The following is a 16,996-nucleotide window of genomic DNA, read 5'->3' as shown; positions in this document are numbered from 1 at the left end:
GTCAGCACCCTGAAACAGACACCTCTCTCATCCTCTCACTGTCACTGGCTGAGCTGTCCAAACAACTGAAGGGCGGAACACTAACTCCAGAAGCTGTGTTCCACTCATACATGGAAAAGGTAATGCACAATTCAATCAACATCCCCAGCAATCACATATACTGTAGGTTACTCCAGCTTTTTGTAATGTGCATGTTGTGGAATTTTGTGCACTGCATTATTTCTATAGGTGGTGTGTTTTGTTTCCACTGCAAGCATTGGTGACATATTGTACTCCTGCAATGTTTTCTGCTAACCATTAACCACCTTTAACCTGTTTACGTATTTCAATCATAAGTCACAGCTAGGGTTGCAAAGGGTCTGAAACTTTCCGGTAAATTTCAGGAATTTTTCCGGAAATGTTCCACGGGAAGTTAAGCCCTGGAATTTGGGGATTTTGGCTTAAATTCATAAAAAAAGTTAGCTTATAACAGTGAACCTTTTTTGTGGGATACACATAAGGCAATTCTAGGACTTGTGGCATATTTTGGTTAAACTATCTATACTTCAATGGAATTGCAACCCTCTGCAGTGCATTCATCCATCACATGTGCAGTGCATTCATCCATCACATGTACAGCTGATTTTCAAGATCTTGCACACTAATGAGATGCTATTGAGCCCACACTACTACACTGTCTGAGCCAAGGACTACATGCTTTCTGGTAAGTTTTGATTACAATACTGGCTGGGGTGAATATATTTTATATGACATACATGATGTTTTTGTTAACTTGTAAATAGTAGCCTACAGCAAAGTGTGTTTTAAATCATTTATAACTTCTGCTAGTTAGTTTTTGCTACCATGTGGGGTTTTAGCTTGCTTGACCCTGTGAACATAGGAGTGTTAATTCAGATGTTTTCATACATGTTTCATTGTAAAACATTTATCTTACAAAGGAGTTGTTTAATCTAACTGCTTAACTAAACTCAGCAAAAAAAGAAACATCTTCTCACTGTCAACTGCATTTATTTTCAGCAAACTTAACATGTACTCAATGGGATTGAGATCCGGGCTCTTCGCTGGCCATGGCACTAACACTGACATTCCTGTCTTGCAGGAAATCACACACAGAATGAGCAGTATGGCCGGCGGCATTGTCATGCTGGAGGGTCATGTCAGGATGAGCCTGCAGGAAGGGTACCACATGAGGGAGGAGTATGTCTTCCCTGTAACGCACAGCGTTGAGATTGCCTGCAATGACAACAAGCTCAGTCCGATGATGCTTTGACACACCGCCCGAGACCATGACGGACCCTCCACCTCGATCCAGAGTACAGGCCTCAGTGTAACACTCATTCCTTCGACGATAAACGCAAATCCGACCATCACCCCTGGTGAGAGAAAACCGCGACTCGTCAGTGAAGAGCACTTTTTGCCAGTCCTGTCTGGTCCAACGACAGTGGGTTTGTGCCCATAGGCAATGTTGTTGCAGGTGATGTCTGGTGAGGACCTGCCTTACAACAGGCCTACAAATCCTCAGTCCAGCCTCTCTCAGCCTATTGTGGACAGTCTGAGCACTGATGGAGGGATTGTGTGTTCCTGGTGTAACTCGGGCAGTTGTTGTTGCCATCCTGTACCTGTCCCGCAGGTGTGATGTTCAGATGTACCGATCCTGTGCAGGTGTTGTTACATATGGTCTGCCACTGCGAGGATGAACAGCTGTCCGTCCTGTCTCCCTGAAGCGCTGTCTTAGGCGTCTCACAGTAAGGACATTTCAATTTATTGCCCTGGCCACATCTGCAGTCCTCATGCCTCCTTGCAGCATGCATAGCAGGCACATTCACGCATATGATCAGGGACCCTGGGCATCTTACTTTTGGTGTCGGTAGAAAGACCTCTTTAGTGTCCTAAGTTTTCATAACTGTGACCTTAATTGCCTACCGTCTGTAAGCTGTTTGTCTTAACGACCGTTCCACAGGTGCATGTTCATTAATTGTTTATGGTTCATTGAACAAGCATGGGAAACAGTGTTAAAACCCTTTTCAATGAAGATCTATGAAGTTATTTGGATTTTTACAAATTATATATGAAAGACAGGGTTCTGAAAAAGGGATGTTTCTTTTTGTTGAGTATATATATATATATATATATATATATATATATATATATATATATATATATATATATATATATATATATATATTATATCTATCTATCTACACACATATATATATACTTCCGACTTCAACTACACTGCTCCAAAAAATAAAGGGAACACTTAAACAACACAATGTAACTCCAAGTCAATCACACTTCTGTGAAATCAAACTGTCCACTTAGGAAGCAACACTGATTAACAATACATTTCACATGCTGTTGTGCAAATGGAATAGACAACAGGTGGAAATTATAGGCAATTAGCAAGACACCCCCAATAAAGGAGTGGTTCTGCAGGTGGGGACCACAGACCACTTCTCTGTTCCTATGCTTCCTGGCTGATGTTTTGGTCACTTTTGTATGCTGGCGGTGCTTTCACTCTAGTGGTAGCATGAGACGGAGTCTACAACCCACACAAGTGGCTCAGGTAGTGCAGCTCATCCAGGATGGCACATCAATGCGAGCTGTGGCAAGAAGGTTTGCTGTGTCTGTCAGCGTAGTGTCCAGAGCATGGAGGCGCTACCAGGAGACAGGCCAGTACATCAGGAGACGTGGAGGAGGCCGTAGGAGGGCAACAACCCAGCAGCAGGACCGTTACCTCTGCCTTTGTGCAAGCAGGAGCAGGGGAAGCACTGCCAGAGCCCTGCAAAATGACCTCCAGCAGGCCACAAATGTGCATGTGTCTGCTCAAACGGTCAGAAACAGACTCCATGAGGGTGGTATGAGGGCCCGACGTCCATAGGTGGGGGTTGTGCTTACAGCCCAACACCGTGCAGGACGTTTGGCATTTGCCAGAGAACACCAAGATGGGCAAATTCGCCACTGGCGCCCTGTGCTCTTCACAGATGAAAGCAGGTTCACACTGAGCACGTGACAGACGTGACAGAGTCTGGAGACGCTGTGGAGAACGTTCTGCTGCCTGCAACATCCTCCAGTATGACCGGTTTGGCGGTGGGTCAGTCATGGTGTGGGGTGGCATTTCTTTGGGGGGCCGCACAGCCCTCCATGTGCTCGCCAGATGTAGCCTGACTGCCATTAGGTACCGAGATGAGATCCTCAGACCCCTTGTGAGACCATATGCTGGTGCGGTTGGCCCTGGGTTCCTCCTAATGCAAGACAATGCTAGACCTCATGTGGCTGGAGTGTGTCAGCAGTTCCTGCAAGAGGAAGGCATTGATGCTATGGACTGGCCCGCCCGTTCCCCAGACCTGAATCCAATTGAGCACATCTGGGACATCATGTCTCGCTCCATCCACCAACGCCACGTTGCACCACAGACTGTCCAGGAGTTGGCGGATGCTTTAGTCCAGGTCTGGGAGGAGATCCCTCAGGAGACCATCTGCCACCTCATCAGGAGCATGCCCAGGCGTTGTAGGGAGGTCATACAGGCACGTGGAGGCCACACACACACTACTGAGCCTCATTTTGACTTGTTTTAAGGACATTACATCAATGTTGGATCAGCCTGTAGTGTGGTTTTCCACTTTAATTTTGAGTGTGACTCCAAATCCAGACCTCCATGGGTTGATAAATTGGATTTCCATTGATTATTTTTGTGTGATTTTGTTGTCAGCACATTCAACTATGTAAAGAAAAAAGTATTTAATAAGATTATTTCTTTCATTCAAATCTAGGATGTGTTGTTTAGGTGTTCCCTTTATTTTTTTGAGCAGTATATATATATATATATATATACACACTGTATATATATAGTTGAAGTCGGAAGTTTACATAAACCTTAGCCAAATACATTTAAACTCAGTTTTTCACAATTCCTGACATTTAATCCTAGTAAAAATTCCCTGTCTTAGGTCAGGTAGGATCACGCGTCTCCTTCCTGAGCGGTATGATGGCTGCGTGGTCCCATGGTGGTTATACTAGCATACTATTGTTTGTACAGATGAACGTAGTACCTTCAGGCGTTTGGAAATTGCTCCCAAGGATGAACCAGACTTGTGGACGTCTACAATTTTTTTCTGAGGTCTTGGCTGATTTCTTTTGATTTCCCCATGATGTCAAGCAAAGAAGCACTGAGTTTGAAGGTAGGCCTTGAAATACATCCACAGGTACACCTGCCATTGACTCAAATTATCACAATTACCATATCAGAAGCTTCTAAAGCCATGACATAATTTTCTGGAATTTTCCAAGCTGGTTAAATGCACAGTCAATTTAGTGTATGTAAACGTCTGACCCACTGGAATTGTTATACAGTGAATTATAAGTGAAATAATCTGTCTGTAAACAATTGTTGGAAAAATGACTTGTGTCATGCACAAAGTAGATGTCCTAACCAACTTGCCAAAACTATAGTTTGTTAACAAGAAATTTGTGGAGTGGTTGAAAAATGAGTTGTAATGACTCCAACCTAAGTGTATGTAAACTTCCGACTTCAACTGTATATATATATAGTATGTATATGTGTATAAATTAAACTGTATAATAAATAAATGTGACTGGTCAATATTTTGGATGAAATCAAATCAAATTGTATTTGTCACATGCTCCGAATACAACAGGTGCAGACCTGATCAACTCTATGCGAAGGAGATGTGTCACACTGCATTTGGCAAATAAATGGTGGTCACAACAGATACTGCCTGGTTTTCTGATCCACGCGCCTACCTTTTTTTTAAAGGTTTCTGTGACCAACAGATGCATATCTGTATTCCCAGTCATGTGAAATCCATAGATTAGGGACTAATGAATATATTTCAATTGACTGATTTCCTTATATGAACTGTAACTATAACATTTTGAAATTGTTGCATGATGCATTCATATTTTTGTTCAGTGTAAGTTTTTATTTTACCGTTATTTTACCGTTATTTTACCAGGTAAGTTGACCGAGAACACATTCTCATTTACAGCAATGACCTGGGGAATAGTTACAGGGGAGAGGAGGGGGGTGAATGAGCCAATTGTAAGCTGATGCCTATATGTGTAGCCTATATCACCCCCAGCCTGTGTGTGGGTGTAATGTTGTTGCTCTGATCCTACCTCATTTGAATATGGGCACTTGAAGGGCCAATCAAATTATGCCTTTTTCCTGGACTTTGATCTTTCAGTCAAACAATAAGTGCTTACTTTGGTAGATATGGGTATGATAAAAATGAATAGGTTTATGGTGACAGTGACACAGCAGATATTATAGACTGACATTGTAGACGCTACAAGCAACACTATATAAAATGTTTTTTAAACCCTAACACAATGTAGAGGATAACCTTTATCAGTGACTGGATAGTCTGTCCTCTCCGACCTAATTGTGTGTGTGTGTGTGTGTGTTTGTGTTTGTGTTGTGGTTGACAGAGCAGTGAATTAACAATTAGAGGCTGTGTGGCAATGATCAATGATGGCAGTGCTCAGCTCACCAGTTAATTTACAGGGCAAACATATATAACTGGAATAAATTATACAATCGTACTTTGGACCATTTGCTGGGTGTTGCATTTAGAAATGCTCTGGATTGGGTTTGGAATTTAGGAAATAGATAAGTCTACATGTGAATTGACAGTCTTGTGTGACTGAATCCCTTTTTTGACAGCGTGTAACTTCTCCGGTGCACACGGTGGCAGTAGCTTTGGTAGCGTACAGGGATTCAATTGGGTGCCATTTCCTTAACGTAGAATAAGTAACGTATCGACCCGATTACATCTGGTGAGTGACCTGGTCCGTCCTCCAACATAAAATCAAAGAAACTCTGTGATCTGACAGCGAGTCATATCAGGACAAGAGCAGTAACATCATGGTTTTCGAGGAGAAAATGATCCTGAACGGGGAACCCGAAGATGTAAGACATTAATGAACAATTTTCCATTCAATATGTGGTTAAATAATGAACGGAACCGTGGGTTTAAGGCCTAGGTTTGCTACTATAGCTAACAGGAGAGACACCGTGTCTAGCCAGCCGGTACGTCAGCTAGCTAGTCAGCTAACGTTAGCTAGCATAGTTAGCCAATAATCTGCTAGGTTTTCGAGCAACCAGTGGCAATAAATAGCATGCAAGTTAGCTAACTAGCATGGCTAACAACAGCCGTGGCAAGTAGTCCAGTGTGTTATATCGGTGTCATGTTTCGAGTGCTTTAAAATGTATTTTTCTTTCAGGAGGAGGAGGAAGAAGAGGAGGAAGATATGGTGGTATGTATTGATTTGGTATGCTGCAACGTAATCTGCCCACCTTGCATTGGTTCTAAAACTTAAAGAATATTTTGTCAACTAGCCAACTAGTTAGTTGTCATGCAACTGGGGTGAATAAATAGCCAGCCTCATATCGGTTTGTGCTATAGCCAAGTCCGATGTATGGTGGTTTGTTATGCCAGACATGTTGGTTATAGCACAAACAGATCTGGGACCAGGTTAGGGAATAGATGACTTGTGTTCTCAGTAGCCCTGGTCCTTCTGTTCCAGGACCCCCTTGACACAGTGCGGGACAAGTGTGCACAGGCAGAGCACTGCATCCACACCCGGGCAAAACTGGAGGACTGCGAATCCAGGGTGGGCTCCAAGTCCGAGACCGCGGAGGACTGCACCGAAGAGCTTTTCGACTTTCTCCATGCCCGGGACCACTGTGTACGTGAGATCTACCCAGACACTGTCACCAGCCGTTAACCATGGGGTGCAAGGGAAAACATACAACCAGGCATGAGTGGATGTTAAAGCAACCAGCTGATAAAGCTAGCAGTTCTTGATAGAATGTTACAGCAGGTTGGATTTCGCTTAGTCTGCCAAGAAATAACCTGAGTCTGGTTGTCAGACTGCCAAGAGAGATGTCATTGGGTCCAACTCCTTGTCTCAGTCATCTGTGCAGTTCTCCCCCCACCGCTACGTACCACAACCGATACACAAATACATTTGTGTGACTCAACATTTAAACTTCGACAGCCAGATGATACCAATTTTCAGGAGTCTGTGATTTGTATGTACTCTATTGCATGCTTCTCCATTGTTAAGTTCTTCATAATTGGAGCGCTTAGAATTTCAGTACAACAGTTGGATGATGGCGCAGGACAGAAGGATGTGGAGAAATGGGTAGAGAAAAGCAGACCGACCCTCATATGGTTATACGGTTGTATGCGTTCAGTCACCAGACGAGGAATGAAGAGAAAATAATTTTGATGGTATAACTAGCTACTTTAGGAGACAAGTGTCACTCACTTTGCATCCATTTGTACTAGACAGTTTGCAATAACTTTACCTTTCATTTCTGTCCCCCAGGTGGCACACAAAGTCTTCCATTCTGTCAAATAAAGTCCATCCAGCTCCCTGCACTACTGGCAGAAATTCCCTGTCAGATACAGAAACAAGTACCTGGTTTTAAAGGAAACCTCTATGGATCTATGTTGTAACCTCAAATACACACTCTGTTCATGTGAATAAATTGTAAATTAAGTGTTGAATCAGTGTTTATTTTTTTTTTTGTAACTGGTTGGATTAAGAAGTTATATACTTCTGTTAGTTGACATGCATCTAATCTCGTCTACCAGCTGGCGGTAGCTATTGAGACTGGGAACGAGGTGATGCTGTATCAATGTGGCAAGTGCAGCATAAATTAACTTGGTCATTGGTCTCACAACAACTGGACAATTGCAAAGAATTACAATTGCTTTATGTTCCGCTTAAATGCAATTTCACAATGGAAACCTTGTATAGCATGCCTCCATGCAATCAACAACCTCTGGTACGATCTTTTTGTAGTGTGCACTAAAAGCTGTCACGAGATCCCCACGAGGCAAATTGGAGCCTCACCTACTTGCTATTGTTTGGAAAAGATTATCTAGACTTTGCCTCTTCTTCCTCTGCTATTGTATAGCCTCCAACCCATCCCTGTGTTGTGATGAGATGACAGAATAATGCAGTTTCCCCACATATACAGCAGTATCATGTGTTTGGAATGTGCGTTGTCCTAGCCCGGATAGCTGTCGATTTGCAGTGGTCATAAACTACAGCGCAAGCGGAGAAGAGGTCTGAGAAAATTGTCATTGTGAATGCAGCTGAACGTTTGTTTGTGATTCCGAGGCCTTGCAAGAAATCCTGTTGGCGAATGTTCTGACCTCACAGGTCCCTTAGCCCGTGTAGGGATGTATTTTGGAATATACTGTGATTACAGCTAAACTGGTGGCTGTAATGCACTGTTAACTTTGGATGCCAACCACCCTTAAAACCCCGACGAATAAGGAGTAGGGAGAAGCCCCTGACTGCAGTTCGGGGCCGGCCTCACTCTGGGCGGAGTCAAACGCATTTAAGACGAACCCTTCGAGAAGTGCCTGACTGCATCAGGTGTACTTGGAAGTAGAAGGTGGAAGATAGCTGTCAGAGCGTTATGGACAACTTTAAACGAGTCATTTTTGGGGCAGAGCCGAATTGGACAGCGATTCTGACAGCCACCGCATGCGGTACAGGTGCCTTGATGCTTTTCCTGAGTTGGTTCGGACACAAACAGTCGTGGAAGAAAATTCAGAGGGCGAAAGCCGGAAGAGAAACGTCACTGCAACGAGCAGCGCTTGCTGTCCTTCAGTTCAACGAATCTGTAAGTTTGACTTTAGTTTAGCAAACGCTAGATAACAACCTCAACGAATGAACATTCAACCCTGCTGATAAGTCAGTCAGACACAGCTGTGACTCTAGCTTGCAGATAGTACTGGGGTGACTATCACATCTTCATGTTCAAACCAGTTGGCACTTAGTCATGCATGCATGTATTGAAAGGAGGAGAAAGTGTGTTCAGAGGACCCTACCTTACTGACTGATAGAGCATGACATTTGATTTTCAGAGAGGGTACCTAGATGGATATCTGGTGGTGTACCTAATGTTCATTCTCTTCCCTCTTTGACTCCCATGTCAGCACCCTGAAACAGACACCTCTCTCATCCTCTCACTGTCACTGGCTGAGCTGTCCAAACAACTGAAGGGCGGAACACTAACTCCAGAAGCTGTCTTCCACTCATACATGGAAAAGGTAATGCACAATTCAATCAACATCCCCAGCAATCACATATACTGTAGGTTACTCCAGCTTTTTGTAATGTGCATGTTGTGGAATTTTGTGCACTGCATTATTTCTATAGGTGGTGTGTTTTGTTTTCACTGCAAGCATTGGTGACATATTGTACTCCTGCAATGTTTTCTGCTAACCATTAACCACCTTTAACCTGTTTACGTATTTCAATCAGAAGTCACAGTTAGGGTTGCAAAGGGTCTGAAACTTTCCGGTAAATTTCAGGAATTTTTCCGGAAATGTTCCACGGGAAGTTAAGCCCTGGAATTTGGGGATTTTGGCTTAAATTCATAAAAAAAGTTAGCTTATAACAGTGAACCTTTTTTGTGCGATACACATGGCAATTCTAGGACTTGTGGCATATTTTGGTTAAACTATCCCCAATTCAATGGAATTGCAACCCTCTGCACTGCATTCATCCATCACATGTGCAGTGCATTCATCCATCACATGTGCAGTGCACTCTTCCATCACATGTACAGCTGATTTTTAAGATCTGGCACACTAATGAGATGCTATAGAGCCCACACTACTACACTGTCTGAGCCAAGGACTACATGCTTTCTGGTACGTTTTGATTACAATACTGGGTGGGGTGAATATATTTTATGATGTATGATTTTTTTTTTGTTAACTAGTAAATAGTAGCCTATAGAAAAGTGTGTTTAAATCATTCCTAACTTGTTAACAATTTCTGCTAGTTAGTTTCTGTTACCATGTGGGGTTTAGCTTGCGTGACCCTGCTAACATATGAGTGTTAATTTACCTGTTTCCTTACATGTTTCATTGTAAAACGTGTATCTTACAAAGGAGTTGTTTAATCTAACTGCTTAACTAAACTCAGCAAAAATAAACGTCCTCTCACTGTATTTTCAGCAAACTTAACATTTGTAAATATTTGTATGAACATAACAAGATTCAACAACTGAGACATAAACTGATCAAGTTTGTTGGTTCCTTTTTTCTGGGCTCCGTTATTTACTTAACAAATAAAGAACACTCACAATGTGTACTTACAGACTTAAGTTTTGTTTTGACTCAATGGAGGGACATAGTCAGAAAAATGCTGATGAATGTCTTGCTTAAGCTGTGTATGCAACTGGTTCACCTCTGATGCTCACAGGCAATGTGTATTGGAAGAGATTTCTGAATGTTCTTTGCCCAGTATGCACCCCTCCAACCAGACATGCTTTATCTACTCATTTGCTGGATACAGAGTTCAATTTTTTTTTTACCTTTTATTTAACTAGGCAACTCAGTTAAGAACAAATTCTTATTTTCAATGATGGCCTAGGAACAGTGTGTTAACTGCCTTGTTCAGGGGCAGAACGACAGAACGTCATGCTAATCATAGACTGCAATCATCTCTGAATGGTAGTTGAATGTTTGTGGGAAAGGAATAATTAACTACATCTCCACCCCTCAACCAGTATTCTACAAGAGCACAGACACAAAGGACAACAGACACACCGGTCTCTACATTGCAGATGAGCTGAAGGCAGTTATCAATGACCTTGGACCACAGAAGGTATTTGCACTGGTGACAGACAATGATGCGAACATGAAGGCTGCTTGGTCTAAAGTGGAGAAGTCCTACCCTCACATCACACCCATTGGCGGTGCTGCTCATGCATTGAATCTGCTCCTCAAGGACATCATGGCACTGAAAACAATGGATACACTCTACAAGACAGCCAAGGAAATTGTAGGTATGTGAAGGGTCATCAAGTTATAGCAGCAATCTACCTCACCAAGCAAAGTGAGAAGAATAAGAGCACCACATTGAAGCTGCCCAGCAACACCCGTTGGGGTGGTGTTGTCATGTTTGACAGTCTCCTGGAGGGGAAGGAGTCTCTCCAAGAAATGACCATATCACAGTCTGCTGATATGGACAGCCACATCAAGAGGATCCTCCTGAATGATGTATTTTGGGAGAGAGTGGTAAGCAGCCTGAAACTCCTGAAACCTATAGCAGTAGCCATTGCACGGATTGAGGGAAACAATGCCATCCTGTCTGATGTTAAGACTGTCTGATGTGCCATCCTATCTGATGTAAGAGAATAAATCTATACTGCCCTGCCCACTTCACTGTTTCTCCAAGCAGAGGAAACTGCAGTTCTGAAATGCATCAAAAAGCGTGAAGACTTCTGCCTGAAGCCCATCCACGCCACAGCGTACATATTGGAGCCCAAATATGCTGGCAAGAGCATCCTGTCTGGTGCAGAGATCAACAAGGCCTATGGTGTCATCACTACCGTGTCTCACCACCTTGGCCTGGATGAGGGCAAGGTTCTTGGCAGTCTGGCGAAGTACACTTCCTAGCAAGTGGTTTGGGATGGAGACGCAATATGGCAGTCGTGTCAACATACAGTTGAAGTCAGAAGTTTACATAAACCTCAGCCAAATGCATTTAAACTCAGTTTTTCACAATTCCTGACATTTAAGCCTTGTAAAAATTCCATGTTTTAGGTCAGGTAGGAATCACCACTTTATTTTAAGAATGTGAAATGTCAGAATAATAGTAGAGAATTATTTATTTCAGCTTTTATTTCTTTAATCACATTCCCAGTGGGTCAGAAGTTTACATACACTCAATTAGTATTTGGTAGCATTGCCTTTTAAATTGTTTAACTTCGGTAAAATGTTTTGTGTAGCCTTCCAAAAGCTTCCCACAATAAGTTGGGTGAATATTGGCCCATTCCTCCTGACAAAGCTGGTGTAACTGAGTCAGGTTTGTAGGCCTCCTTGCTCGCACACGCTTTTTCAGTTCTGCCACCAAATTTTCTTTAGGATTGAGGTCAGGGCTTTGTGATGGCCACTCCAATGCCTTGACTTTGTTCTCCTTAAGCCATTTTGCCACAACTTTGGAAGTATGCTTGGGGTCATTGTCTATTTGGAAAACCCATTTGCAACCAAGCTTTAACTTCCTGACTGATGTCTTATGTTGCTTCAATATATCCACATAATTTTCCTGCCTCATGACGCCATCCATTTTGTGAAGTCCTGCAGCAAAGCACCCCCACAACATGATGCTGCCACCCCCGTGCTTCACGGTTGGGATGGTGTTCTTCGGCTTGCAAGCGTTCCCCTTTTCCTTCAAACATAACAATGGTCATTATGGCCAAACGGTTCTATTTTTCTTTCATCAGACCCGAGGACATTTCTCCAAAAAGTACGCTATTTGTTCCCATGTGCATTTGAAAACCGTAGTCTGGCTTTTTTATGGCGGTTTTGGAGCCGTGGCTTCTTCCTTGCTGAGCGGCCTTTCAGGTTATGTCGATTATAGGACTCGTTTTACTGTGGATATAGATACTTTTGTACCTGTTTCCTCCAGCATAAGGTCCTTTGCTGTTGTTCTGGGATTGATTTGCACTTTTTGCACAAAAGTACGTTCATCTCTAGGAGACCGAATGCGTCTCCTTCCTGAGCGGTATGATCGCTGCGTGGTCCCATGGTGTTTATACTTACGTACTATTGTTTGTACAGATGAACGTGGTACCTTCAGGCGTTTGGAAATTGCTCTCAAGGATGAACTTGTGGAGGTCTGCAATTTTTTTCTGAGGTCTTGGCTAATTTCTTTGGATTTTCCCATGATGTCAAGCAGAGGCACTGAGTTTGAAGGTAGGCCTTGAAATACATCCACAGGTACACCTCCAATTGACTCAAATGATGTCAATTAGCCTATCAGAAGCTTCTAAAGCCGTTACATAATTTTCTGGAATTTTCCAAGCTGTTTAAAGGCACAGTCAATTTAGTGTGTAAACTTCTGACCCACTGGAATTGTGATACAGTGAGTTATAAGTGAAATAATCTGTCTGTAAACAATTGTTGGAAAAATTACTTGTCATGCACAAAGTAGATGTCCTAACCGACTTGCCAAAACTATAGTTTGTTAACAAGAATTTTGTGGAGTGGTTGCAAAACGTGTTTTAATGACTCCAACCTAAGTCTGTGAACTTCCGACTTCAACTGTGTCTCATCAGCCACCCGGTGAAAGGGACTTCGTGGATCTGAGGCTCTTTCCCCATCATCCTCCAAATCCCACCAACATCAGCCGCCTCAGAGTGCAACTGGTCCTAGTTTGGGAGCACACACACCAAAGCACACAACAGGCTGACCGATACAAGTGTTGAAAAATTTGTGGCCATCTGGGCATATTTGAGGCTTTTTGAGTCTGACAACGATCCATCCTCAACAAGGTTGGAAAGTGACAGTGAAGATGAGGCCTCAGTCTGATGTTCAAGAGGTGGACATTGAGGAGGTCCAGGGAGAAGACATGGAAGCCTGAGAGGAAGACAACCAAAGCTTTAGTTTCTAGACTATAATTTTACAGATGTATGTTGAAAACCTTTTTGGGAGATGCGATGGATCATTCAATATTTCCTTTCTTTTGTTTAGTGAAATCATCCCATGTGAAGAGTCAGTTTAACTCAGTTAAAGTTCAATTCGTAACTAAATAGTTTTTTTTATTTCTATTGGAATGATTTAATCATTTGCAATTGTCTAATTATGAGGTTTATGTTTCTGTCTCCATATGATATGATAAATATATCCAATGCAAAAAACATCTACATTTAAATGGTATTAATATTAATTTCTGTTAATTCCCCTATATTCCCACAAATAGTCCACCTCTGAATATTCCCCAAAATGTGCAACCCTAGTCACAGCCAACACAGCCCTGAAAAGGCCTATGCATTTATGATGACATGCCTGGATTATATTTGCACTGTTTACAAAACAATGCAGCATGATCAGTCATTGAATGGCTATCACATAATAGGCATCATGTATTTTGGGGCATGGTGATCAATCTGTCCTGGTCTCAGAACTATTTGGGATCTGTTTTGTGCTCTTGTTGTAGCAACGACCATAGGAGTTGGCAAGACAACACAAACTGATCTGGGACCAGGCTACTAGACCTTTCAATCTACAAGCGCTACCATTGATTTGTTCCCATGTTGTGTTCCCACAGACATTGGAGGTGAATAGGAGACTGAACTGTTGCACTGAGATCCTGCTGGAGAGTTGGGATCAGCTGGAGGATATTGGCTCTCACAAGGATGGTCTCCTTTATGGGGTCCCTGTCAGCATCAAGGAAAATATAGGATACAAGGTGTTGATTAGGTGTCACTTCAGTGTCTTTCATTAATAATTTCCCCCCCTGTAAAATATAGCAGGGGTTTCCCAGTCAAATTAAACATAGGCCTAGTCCTGGACCAAAGCACTTTCAATAGAGATTCTCCATTGAGCATGCTTGTTAGCCCAGGACATTGGCTTAATCTGTGTCCAGAAAACCACCCCATAGTAGGCCTGTGTCTTTGTCTGTGAACTTCAAGTTGAGTGTCTCGTGACACCGGCCCTACCAGTAACATGGTTCTGGGTTCAGAGATGTGCATGTCTACTGAAATAGTATTTTTTTTTTTTTACATGAATGATTTAAGAAAAAAAAGTGAATCTTCCTGTTTTTGTATTTAGGGTCATGACTCTACGTGTGGCGTGATCTGTAAGTTGGACCTTCCTGCTACAGGGGACAGTGTGCTGGTTGAAGTGCTGAAGAGACAAGGTGCCATTCCCTTTGTCAAGACCAACGTGCCCCAAAGCCTGCTAAGGTGAATAGTTGTTTTAGACTTGTGAATGCAACAAATGAGATTCAGAATATAATTTGTCTACCATATACAATGTCAACTGATGAATAAACATAATACACTAGCAATACATTGACATAGATGGGGTAACAATGGCTTTAATGTGCCACACGCCACATTAGGTGATGTAATTTAGTGCAAGAGCTATGACTTGAGCAATGTGATTGTCTTCACAAACTCCTCAGTCATCAAAGTCCAATGACCAGAGTAGTCTGCACCCAGAGTAAAGCTGATTGGTCCCCCCCGCATGACTCATGTTGTTCTTAGCAATCAGTGTTTTCACCCACATCTCTGTCTTGTCCCCATGTCCAGCTACGACTGCAGCAATCCCATCTACGGTCTGACTCTGAATCCCCATAACCCACAAAAGACGCCCGGTGGTTCATCGGGCGGGGAGGGAGCGCTGATCGGAGGAGGGGGCTCGGTCCTGGGCATGGGCTCCGACATTGGGGGCAGCATACGCATCCCTTCATCCTTCTGTGGGATCTGTGGCTTTAAACCCACGGCCAACAGGCTGAGGTGGGTGGATGAGGTGGGGGGGTGCATGTGTGTGTACGTTAGTGGGTCTGTCAGTGTGTCTTGTTACTCTTAGGATTTGTCAGTGAATATGCGCGTCTCAAGGTGACAACCTGTGAGGCCTTGAGTAATCTTTTACCATGTTCCTAACCCTGAGCATAGTTCAAGAACAAGTGCATCACAAGACGTTTATTTCCCCCCTAAAAGCATAATTGTGTGTTTGAGTGAGTTATTGCGGTAGTGAGTTATTGACCTGATTGGCTTGGTTTAGATATTGACTGACTATCTTTTTCTTTTTTCTTTTTTTTTCAGTTCGCGAGGTGCTTCCTCTTGTAGCCGGGGCCAAAAGTCAGGTAAGGCTCAAACGTTCAACTTTCCACCCTGCACATGTATAGCTAAATAAATTGATGAACGTTTTCTTGACCCCTCCGTCATAACGCCTACATACATAGAGAAAATAGGGAGCGGAGCTCTTCTGTGAAGAAAAAAATGTAGAAATGGTATCAAAACGATGCTCGTTGCGTTACATACAGTAAGTTTGGGATAGTAACAGATGTTATTGTTAACTTTTAACTGACTCTCCACTGTCAGGATGACACCAATTGTTTGTGTTGTTCTTGTTCCAGTGCTGTCGTCCTTTGGGCCCATGGCAAGGGACGTGGATAGCCTGGCTCTCTGTATGCAAGCTCTGCTTTGTGACCACATGTTCAGACTGGACCCTACTGTTCCCCCAATCCCATTTAACCAACAGGTGGGATCTCTCTCTGTCATAGGGAGTAGGGTGATGTTGCCCCTAGATGCTGATCTTGAGTCTTTATTTATTTATTTTTTATTTTTTTGGGGGGGGGTTTGTGAAGCTGATCCTAGATCTGTACATAAAGGGCACTTCATCCTGGAGCCTTTCGTAGGATACATATCATTGTTCAATGTATATCCCTGAAGAAAACAAATGAAATCCTTAAATACATTCTTATTATTTAGTGATGGGCACCCTTTTGTAAAATCTATGTTATCAGTTGCAATTGTTTATTATAACATATTGATTTTACACAAAACATTGCAACTGTCTGAATGTTCACTTTTGTTTACTTCCACGGATCTGTGAAGTGGAGACGGCTGCTTGTTGATATTCTGGCAATGTTCTGGTCTGAATGTTCTAAGGAGCTTAACCTACTCAACCAGTTTGAATACATTGAGAAGCCTGTGAACTGTTGATGGATCATCAGCAGGCAATTTAAGTATGTTTATGATAAGATGACAGCCTGTGAGGTCTGTTGAGAGGGTTTTGTGCATGCAGGAACAGTCTCGTATGCTTTTTACATAATAGTGTAGGTTTACAAGAATAAACCGATATTACAATATGCCTTGCTCTTATCGATATCAAACAATAGTGTCCATATCAAATTATCGATATTGGATGCCAATATCCATTATTGTAAGGTACATTATGCAGAAAGGACCTATACACATTCAAACCGCCAGCAATCTACATTCTCTTATGAATCAATACTGTGTTCTTCCTCTGTTCTCCAGGTATACCAGCGTTCCAAGCCCCTGAGGATCGGGTACTATGAGAATGACGGCTATGCCATGCCCTCTCCAAGCATGGGCCGAGCCCTGAGGGAGACCAAAGCGTTGTTGGAGAGAGCAGGGCACACGGTGAGTAACCCCCAGCTCCAGACTGATCTACTTTGC

The 16,996-nt window shown here is 42.8% G+C and overlaps 2 protein-coding genes across 4 annotated transcripts in view; both read left to right on the top strand.

The window, feature by feature from the left end:
• The window catches only part of LOC100286622 (fatty-acid amide hydrolase 1), a 32,098-nt gene continuing 15,102 nt past the window's right edge, over positions 1 to 16,996 (top strand). Inside the window, exons 1-8 of one of the 2 annotated variants that reach the window (XM_045687354.1) lie at positions 8,046 to 8,668; positions 8,985 to 9,098; positions 14,113 to 14,253; positions 14,616 to 14,749; positions 15,098 to 15,304; positions 15,614 to 15,654; positions 15,928 to 16,052; positions 16,835 to 16,960. In XM_045687354.1, coding sequence (XP_045543310.1) covers positions 8,462 to 8,668; positions 8,985 to 9,098; positions 14,113 to 14,253; positions 14,616 to 14,749; positions 15,098 to 15,304; positions 15,614 to 15,654; positions 15,928 to 16,052; positions 16,835 to 16,960 — 1,095 coding nt within the window. In that variant the 5' untranslated portion in view covers positions 8,046 to 8,461. Of the gene's footprint in view, positions 120 to 8,045; positions 8,669 to 8,984; positions 9,099 to 14,112; positions 14,254 to 14,615; positions 14,750 to 15,097; positions 15,305 to 15,613; positions 15,655 to 15,927; positions 16,053 to 16,834; positions 16,961 to 16,996 lie in introns of those variants that run through there. The other variant, XM_045687355.1, reaches the window with a different exon arrangement.
• Positions 5,626 to 7,538, top strand: LOC106613551 (cytochrome b-c1 complex subunit 6, mitochondrial). Of its 2 annotated transcripts, none has more exons than XM_014215925.2 (4): positions 5,626 to 5,932; positions 6,247 to 6,294; positions 6,550 to 6,711; positions 7,357 to 7,538. In XM_014215925.2, exons 1-4 carry the CDS (start codon positions 5,888 to 5,890, stop codon positions 7,387 to 7,389), a joined length of 288 nt encoding a protein of 95 aa, XP_014071400.1. In that variant the 5' UTR covers positions 5,626 to 5,887; the 3' UTR covers positions 7,390 to 7,538. The 2 variants fall into 2 exon arrangements, with proteins under 2 accessions (XP_014071400.1, XP_014071402.1); XM_014215927.2 differs by having other exon boundaries at positions 5,628 to 5,932; positions 6,247 to 6,279.

Source organism: Salmo salar, chromosome ssa10 (genome assembly GCF_905237065.1).
Source record: "Salmo salar chromosome ssa10, Ssal_v3.1, whole genome shotgun sequence".
Lineage (NCBI taxonomy): Eukaryota > Metazoa > Chordata > Actinopteri > Salmoniformes > Salmonidae > Salmo > Salmo salar.
The sequence above is the reverse complement of the archived record's forward strand: the minus strand, read 5'-3'. Positions and strand labels throughout refer to the sequence as shown.